The sequence below is a fragment of the Sinocyclocheilus grahami genome, unplaced genomic scaffold (genome assembly GCF_001515645.1).
Source record: "Sinocyclocheilus grahami isolate Dianchi unplaced genomic scaffold, SAMN03320097.WGS_v1.1 scaffold94.1, whole genome shotgun sequence".
Classification (NCBI taxonomy): domain Eukaryota; kingdom Metazoa; phylum Chordata; class Actinopteri; order Cypriniformes; family Cyprinidae; genus Sinocyclocheilus; species Sinocyclocheilus grahami.
Genome location: NW_015505273.1, coordinates 1,442,733 through 1,451,195, shown reverse-complemented (window position 1 = coordinate 1,451,195; position 8,463 = coordinate 1,442,733). Strand labels below are relative to the sequence as shown.

The 8,463-nt window shown below is 38.7% G+C and overlaps 1 protein-coding gene across 1 annotated transcript; it reads left to right on the top strand.

The window, feature by feature from the left end:
- Positions 1–290: 290 nt before the first annotated feature.
- On the top strand, positions 291–7,141 carry pcif1 (phosphorylated CTD interacting factor 1). The gene is made up of 15 exons (XM_016275435.1): positions 291–430; positions 538–662; positions 1,849–1,983; positions 2,115–2,254; positions 2,417–2,571; positions 3,376–3,523; positions 3,618–3,701; positions 3,780–3,879; positions 3,969–4,131; positions 4,290–4,465; positions 4,556–4,642; positions 4,721–4,905; positions 5,013–5,106; positions 5,211–5,386; positions 6,319–7,141. The coding sequence occupies exons 1-15, from the start codon at positions 307–309 to the stop codon at positions 6,584–6,586; spliced, it is 2,160 nt and encodes a 719-aa protein (XP_016130921.1). The 5' UTR covers positions 291–306; the 3' UTR covers positions 6,587–7,141.
- Positions 7,142–8,463: the final 1,322 nt, after the last annotated feature.

Below are 8,463 nucleotides of genomic sequence, written 5' to 3'. Positions count from 1 at the left end.
CTGATTTAAAGGCAAATCCCCCCCCCCCCCCCCTAATGGAAAAAATAGTTTCCATTATTTTTTCACATCTTACTCAACTATTTAATTGATTGCAGTCGTTTGCTTCAGTCTCTATTTTATTTGTATGTCCACAACTACAATACATTTTTGGATTAATACGTATAATTTAATTAAATCAACTTGAATTTACTGTATTGATTTTGATTTGTCCCCAGTGCGCTGTGTTAATATGACTTTCGATTTGCAATGCTTTAATTTGGTAAAAATGCAACCTTTTCAATCTTAAGACAGGACAAATGAGGAGCTATGACGAGTGAAAACCACGGAACAGAAAAGGCAGACTCGGCATTGGTAATGTCGCCCACCGAGTCCACGTCACAGGCGGCTCCCTTCTCACCCTCAACCAGCAAACCCACCCAAGAGCTGCCAGGTGTGTATCTGTAAGGCTTTAAATGAACGACACGACTCCCTGTGGTCCTCGGTGCTCCGTGTGGGACTGCTGTGTCCTGCACGGCTGATTCTTAGTTTCTCTTTCAGATGAGCTGATTCAGGCTGGATGGTCAAAATGTTGGAGTAAGAGGGAGAATCGGCCGTATTACTTCAACCGATTCACAAACCAGTCGCTGTGGGAGATGCCTGTCCTGGGCCAGCATGATGTCATTGTAAGTTCAGGCTTCAGAGCCAATCAAATCTCTTTATTATGGAGTTTGGGGAAGAACTTTGACAGGCTTTATTGTTTATACAGGTTACATTTTTAGGTTGAATATATAATCCTGTATCAGTTTTATTTAGTATTATTCATATACTATTATAGTATTTATTAATATTTGTTATATATATATATATATATATATAAATATATATATATAAAACTTTTTTTTTTTCAGTTTTCATTTTAATTTGAGTAGTTGCGTTATGTTATGTGCTTTGGGGTTTAGGGTTACATTCATAATTCTGCATGTGTGTTATTTTAGTATTTATAAACTATAGTTTTATTTACATTTTGAATTATATTTTGTTTTTATATTTTCAGCTTTGATTTTAATTTTAGTCATTGCATTGTGTTATGTGCTTCTGGGTTTTGTTTACAGTTTTTATTTAAATAATACTTCTTGTATCAGTGTTATTGTAGTACTATTTTATATACTATTATAGTATGAAATTGAGTTTGCTTTTGTTTCTATATTTTTAAGTTGTTTCAATAATTGTTTGTCATTCTTATTTATTTATTTTTATATTTCTATTTAGCTTTCATATATTTTTATTTCAGTTTTAATACTTCACTTAATACATAACTTTTTTTTTTTTTTGCTTTAGTTTGTTTGTCATCCAAGAATATTTTATTTTATTTCAATTGCCAAAAACGAAATTCAGAACCTCTAACCGATGCAATTTTCCCTTGTCGGTTATTCAGTTTTTTTTTATCCTGCTAATACTTTCCACTTAAAAACATACTACCGCGTGTGTAGTCCCGTCACTCCACCACGTCCAGTCAGCAACATGGAGGACAACTCAAACAAAGATGTTTTCATTTCAAGCAATGTTTGCTTTGATTTCATTTGTTCGAAATATTCAGTAAATAACCATAAAGAGTTTGTGTTTCCTTCAATTATTTAAAAATCACAAAGATAAGAAATGCACTCTTTCATTAGAAAAGAAAAATCCCACCTTTAATAGTTGAGCATATTTGCAGTACAAACCATTTCGGTGAACTATGAGGGCAAGCAAACAAAATAATCATTAATTTATTAATTTATTAGTAATCGAGGTAATATGTTCAATTAATTGAGATTTTGATTTTAGGTCATATCGTCCAGCCCTAATAACAACACTATCCTGTTGTTTTAGTCAGATCCTCTGGGCTTGAATGCGGCTCCAGCCTCTGGCGAGGTGAAGAGCGACGCAGGTCTGGGCAACGGTCAGCGTAAGAGACCTCCATCGGAGGACGCTCAAGCAGGCCCTAATAGTTTCAAGAGGCCAAAGGTCTGTTTTGTTCCAAATAGCTTATCTGATATGCTTATTTGATGCTTATGAAACAAATATCTATTTATCAACAACTGTTAATTTTAGTCATATTTTAGTGAATAATTTTTCTTATTTCTGTATGATTTCAGGTTGAGATTCCAGTCACTCCAACCACTCCCACTGTCCCGATTTCTCCCAGCACGCCAGGAGTCAAACCCTGGGTCAACACCACAGATGATAAGCAAGGCCAGACCAGCGTCCCCGCTCCGGCTCCGTACCGGCCCTCTGTGTGAGTATGGGCTCCGTTTACTCCTCATTTATCAGTCACATTGGCTAAAAGCATCCACTAAAGGGTTAAATGTGAAAGGGAAAGTGAAAAGTGATTTCAGATATCCTGAGAGGGGTTAAGCTCTGTAGACATGACGTGTCTGAACTGGTCTTTGTGTTTCAGGGTGTACTGGGACCTGGACATTCAAACCAACGCTGTGATCCGCGAGCGAGCCCCGGCGGACCACCTGCCTCCACACCCTGAGATCGAGTTGCAGAGAGCTCAACTCACCACCAAACTGCGGCAGCACTACCACGAGCTGTGCTCTCAGCGTGAGGGTATGTGCACATCGCTGCCTTCACATCTGACTGAATATGTTCCCTTAAAATAGCTTTGCAAGATTATAAATATTAATGTCAATGCAACAAAAACAGCACTGTATAGTTTTTGTCTGTTTTGAAACAGCTGAGCTACTTTTATGCAACTGAAAATTTAGTGAAGTTAGTAGCTTTGTTACTCATCGTTTCATAATCCCCAACATTGGTCCATCTCCATTTTCACAGCCAATTCCAGTCTGGGTTAATGGTTTGAGTGCATTGCAAAGTTACACTAAGGAAAATGCAGCTCAGTTGTGTCTCTTAATTTGTCAGTAGGATTTTTTTTAAAGAAATTAATAATTCTATTTAGTAAGTCAAAAGTGACAGGAAAGACATTTCTAATGTTATAAAAGATTTATTTCAAATGATGTTCTTTTGAACATTCTATTCATCAAAGAATTCTTTAAAATGTGTAACAGTAAATGTATGCACAAAAATATGAAGCAGCACAACTGTTTTCAGCATGGATAATAATCAGAAATGCTTCTTGAGCAGCAAATCAGCAATATTAGAATGATTTCTGAAGGATCATGTGACACTGAAGAATATATTTTTTAATATATTCAAATACAAAACCGTTATTTTAAATTGTAATATTTCACAATATTGCTGTTTTTATTGTATTTTTGATTAAATAAATGCACCCTTCTTTCAAAAACAGTAAAAAAAAAAATTACTGACCCGAAACTATTAATTGCTATAAATATAATTTATAGTTTACTGTTTGGAAATAATTGGTAGAAACGATTGACTGACTGTTTTCAGGCATAGAGCCCCCTCGGGAATCCTTCAACCGCTGGCTTTTGGAGAGAAAGGTGGTGGATAAAGGTCTGGATCTGTTTTTACCCAGCGAATGCGACCCGGTCATTTCTCCATCCATGTTCAGAGAAATCATGAACGACATCCCCATCAGGTACTAGAACATCCGTGTTCAAGTTTCTCATTGTTATATATTTCAATATGGCAATGCTTTTATAATTTCCTTTCTTCTTTGCAACAAATTTCAGGCTCTCTCGAATCAAATACAAGGAAGAGGCCAGGAAACTCTTGTTTAAATATGCAGAGGCGGCCAAGAAAATGATTGACTCCAGGTAATTGTTCATGTCAGTTGCTGGGATTTTTGAAACAAACATGAACGTGGTATTAAAGTTTATTTCCCATTTGTACAGAAATGCAACTCCTGACAGTCGGAAGGTGGTGAAGTGGAACGTCGAGGACACGATGAACTGGCTGAGACGAGACCATTCTGCCAGCAAGGAGGACTACATGGTACATTCTCAGTCGTGTTGCTCTGAGCTGCCTACCTAGACAGCATTTCAAGGCATCATATGCATGACCGTAATGCGGTCTTTCCTCAGGATCGACTCGAGCACTTACGGAAGCAGTGCGGCCCTCACGTGGCATCCGTGGCGAAGGACTCCGTTGAGGGCATCTGTTCAAAAATCTACCACATTTCTGCAGAATATGTGCGCAGGATCCGGCAGGCTCACCTCACTCTGCTTAAAGAGTGCAACATCTCAGGTAGGCATTGGAGATGTCCATGAATCTGAACAGTGATCAATGAGGGTTTTATTGTTGGACAAATATCAACCAACTCCAAAAATAGGAGAATTTTTTAGCTCTGGTGCAAATCTTCACTCTTGGTTTTGACTTTCTGATTTCTTCTTCTTGCATTAAAGTGGATGGCACAGAGTCGACGGCGGTCCAGGACCGGTTGGTGTATTGTTATCCAGCTAGACTGTCCATCCCATCTCCTCCTCAGCCGCGTGTTGAGCTGCACTTCGAGAATGACGTGGCCTGCCTGCGGTATAAAGGGGAAATGGTGAAGGTCAACCGTGGTCATTTCAGCAAACTGGTGTGTACATGCTAAGATGAGCTCAAAACAGATTAAGGTTGGATACATTGGGTTTATATTTTGTTAAATGTATTTCTCTGGCACAAACAGGAACTCCTATATCGGTACAGCTGTATTGATGACCCAAGGTTTGAAAAGTTCCTGTCTCGTGTGTGGTGCCTTATCAAAAGATACCAGGTAATACTCAAATTACAGGCATTGGTAACCAATCAGGAGACCGAATGCAGCATTAACGTGTGTTTCTGCCCCCCATAGGTGATGTTTGGCTCCGGTGTGAATGAGGGGTCTGGTCTACAGGGGGCGCTGCCTGTTCCCATCTTTGAAGCTCTGAACAAACAATTTGGAGTGACATTCGAGTGCTTCGCTTCTCCTCTTAACTGCTATTTTAAACAGTTCTGCTCTGCATTTCCAGACATTGACGGCTTCTTTGGATCTCGAGGGTATGTAAATAATAAATAAGATTAACAATAACAACAACAATACGTCCAGGGACATCCGAGAGGTTAATTTGCTGTATTGGATCACTTCCGTATCTCTGTCCTCACAGGCCGTTTCTCAGCTTCTCTCCTGCCAGTGGCTCATTTGAGGCCAACCCTCCATTCTGTGAGGAACTCATGGATGCCATGGTGAAACACTTTGAGGTGTGTGACTCTTTAACTTCATCCCAAAGTCATTAGATTAGAATATCTTTACATAAACATAAATGTACCCATGCTGATTCTCATTCTCTCTCCATCTTTCTCAGGATCTTCTGGAACACTCCAGCGAGCCGCTGTCCTTCATCATCTTTGTGCCAGAGTGGCGTGACCCGCCGACCCCTGCCCTGACACGGATGGAGGCCAGCCGCTTCCGCAGACACCAGATGATCGTGCCTGCCTTCGAGCACGAGTACCGCAGTGGCTCGCAGCACATCTGCAAAAGGTCAGACATTTGTTGGTCCGTTTCCTTGTTCTTGTGGTTTTAGTTCCTTGTTCACTGCACAAATCTAACCAAAAGTGCTTTTAAACTGCAATCGCCACCAATGACATTGTTTTGTGAGGTTTAAAGGAGTAATTCACTTCTAAATGAAAATTTGCTGAAAATGTACTCCGCCTCAGGCCATCCTGAGGATATAAATGAGTTTGTTTCTTCATCAGAACAGATCTGGAGAAATGTAGCATTTCATCACTTGCTCAGCAATGGATCCTCTGCAGTGAATGGGTGCCGTCAGAATGAGTCCAAACAGCTGAGAAAAACATCACAATAATCCACACCACTCCAGTCCATCAATTAACATCTTGTGAAGCAAAAAAATGCATGTTTTACACTTTAAATTGTTACTTCTGGCTAAAATGCGAGTCCTCTCTCCATAATATTGCTTTCTCCAGTGAAAGTCATTTAGTCTGAATCAGGAGATTAATGTGAAAACAGTCCACAACAGTTGTAAACAAACATGTGGGTAGATTTTTGATGTGAGAGGACAACAGGAAATGGACTTTTTCACTGGACGAAGCATTATGATGGATTATTAGCTGGAAGCGATGGTTTGAAGTTAAAAACATCTTAATGATGGATTTGTTTCTTACAAACACAGCTTTTCGCTTCACAAGACATTAACTGATGGACTGGAGTGGTGTGGATTATTGTGATGTTTTTATCAGCTGTTTGGACTCTCATTCTGACGGCACCCGTTCACTCCAGAGGATCCACTGGTGAACAAGTGATGCAATGCTACATTTCTCCAAATCTATTCTGATGAAGAAGAAAAAAAACATCATTTTTGGATGGCCTGAGGGTTCCATTTTTGGGTGAACTGTTCCTTTAACCCATGTTTTGCTACCATGTCTCATGTTTCCATCCTCTGTATCTCTCAGAGAAGAGATATACTACAAGGCTGTCCATGGAACGGCAGTCATTTTCCTCCAAAACAACGCTGGCTTTAGCAAATGGGAGCCCACCACAGAGAGAATCCAGGAGTTCCTGGCAGTGTATAAGATCTCCGGCCGTTCATTGCCCTCACCTGGTCCTCCTTCCACCAGTACAGGAGACAAAGACTCCAAACCGGTCCAGGAGCGCTTGGCTAAGAGTCAAGACAACAGCAGTCCTGTTGACAAGACTGCACCGGACACAACAAACATTTAGACCGCGGCGCTGGCGTGTGGCCACGTGCATGTATGTATGTATGTTCATGGGAAAGAGTCTATGATTGTATGAGAGGTTTATTATTGTGCTGTTGGGTTTAGATGAGCACTGGGCATGTAAATGTTCACGCTAGAAGAGGAAAGACTCATGTTTGTTTACTTTCTTCCTCCTATTTTTTTTAATATTATTTGTTTTAGGTTTTTGAGTTATGTTATCATAATTGTTGGGTTTTATATCCGTGTATTGATAGTTTGGTCACTTTTATGTTGTCTTTTTTTAAGAGATGATAAATGTAGTCGAGTATATCTTTTTTTTTTTTTTTTGGCCTTTTAAGGGTGAATCTCATTGAAATGTCATATTTCACACCAAGATCGAAAGAAAAATATTTTGCAAAAAGCAGAAAGCCTTTTAAGCTTTCCATTAGCATTTTTTTCAACAATTAAGCAAGTTTTGTAGTTGCAAATGGGGATTAAACTTATTACATTTTCATTTCTTATACAGTATTTACTGTATTACAGTTAAAAAGTTACTATTACAATGATATTTAAAAGATCAAATCAGAATAAATTCAACACAATGCAACTTAATTGTATTGGGTTATCTTAACCACCTTAATATATTTTGCATTACAGTAGTAAATTATTATTTTTTTGCAATATGGTATATAAAAATAATGTAAAAAAAAAAAGAGAATGGTTTTCAAATAGGTTTAATTTTCTTTTATGCAAAATAAAATAGCATATTTCTTTGTTGATTTTGTGTTGAAATTAGACAAGCTTTGTGATATTCACTCTTTAATTCTGTGCTTTTCCCACTGGCAGGATTACGAAGCTGTCAATGAGTTGATGCACCGATGCTTGTATATTGTTGTTTTAGATCAGGGGTGCCCAACCCTGTTCCTGGAGATCTACCTTCCTGCATAGTTCAGTTCCAACCCTGATCAAATACACATGTCTGTAATTATCAAGTGCTCCTTCAGATCCTAATTAGTTGGTTCAGTTGTGTTTGATCAGGGTTGGAGCTGAACTCTGAAGGAAGGTAGATCTTCAGGAACAGGGTTGGGCACCCCTGTTTTAGATGATTCAGAAGATGATCGGCGATCAGGCAGCTATGTTTAAATGCCTTCATCATGACATGCATCATTGTTAGGGCTTCTCGAAGCGGTCGTCGGTTCCAATTCATAGACGTTCCTTTCTGAGTTGAGAGGTCATGTTTGGTTGCTTCATGTCAGAATATATACTGTACGTAATAACAAAAGTTCAGTAAAAAAAGCTGGAAAATATTTATAATCTAGTTTCCACCTAGTCATCCATCTGCAGTGAAAGCCAGTCCTTTTTCTTGTCTTTTTAAAATATTGTACAGAACCCAATGTGGCATTCTGGGTCACATCGATTCTAGCATTTAGGCCTAGCAATTGGAAAAAGCAAAGTCAAATTTCTTATTAGTTATGAAAGCATTATTCCAGATGTTTGTAGCGTGTTATTGAGAATGAATCGGCTCGTAAATATGGCGTAGGCCCCTCGTTTTTCTCCAGTGAGTCTACCTCTCATTTCGGGTGTTTTATCATTCAAACGAAGCAGTGAATGAGTGGCTTATTCTTCCTTTAATAACTGCATTGGCGTCCAGTTATTAGAATTGGTAGCTATTGCCTAGATTTCACCGTTTCGTGTATGTGAAAAGTGCTTTAAAAGTCGACTTGTTTTTTATTCTAATCATAGAAATTTGTTTACATGATATGATATTGGTTTAAATTGTATCACTGGGCAGCGTTTTGAATGTACATTTTAAAAAAAGGAAAAGAGAAACGACGTTACTGATGGATTTGTTGCTACAATTGGACTTGAAATGTTGCGATTATCAACACTACAATGGTGGAT

Excerpts from the sequence above, each read along its gene's own strand:
- pcif1 (XM_016275435.1), top strand. The coding sequence starts at position 307 with ATGACGAGTGAAAACCACGGAACAGAAAAGGCAGACTCGGCATTGGTA. Across the intron at positions 431-537 it reads ACCCACCCAAGAGCTGCCAG|ATGAGCTGATTCAGGCTGGA; the intron begins GTGTGTATCTGT and ends TTTCTCTTTCAG. Across the intron at positions 4,643-4,720 it reads GCCTTATCAAAAGATACCAG|GTGATGTTTGGCTCCGGTGT; the intron begins GTAATACTCAAA and ends TGCCCCCCATAG.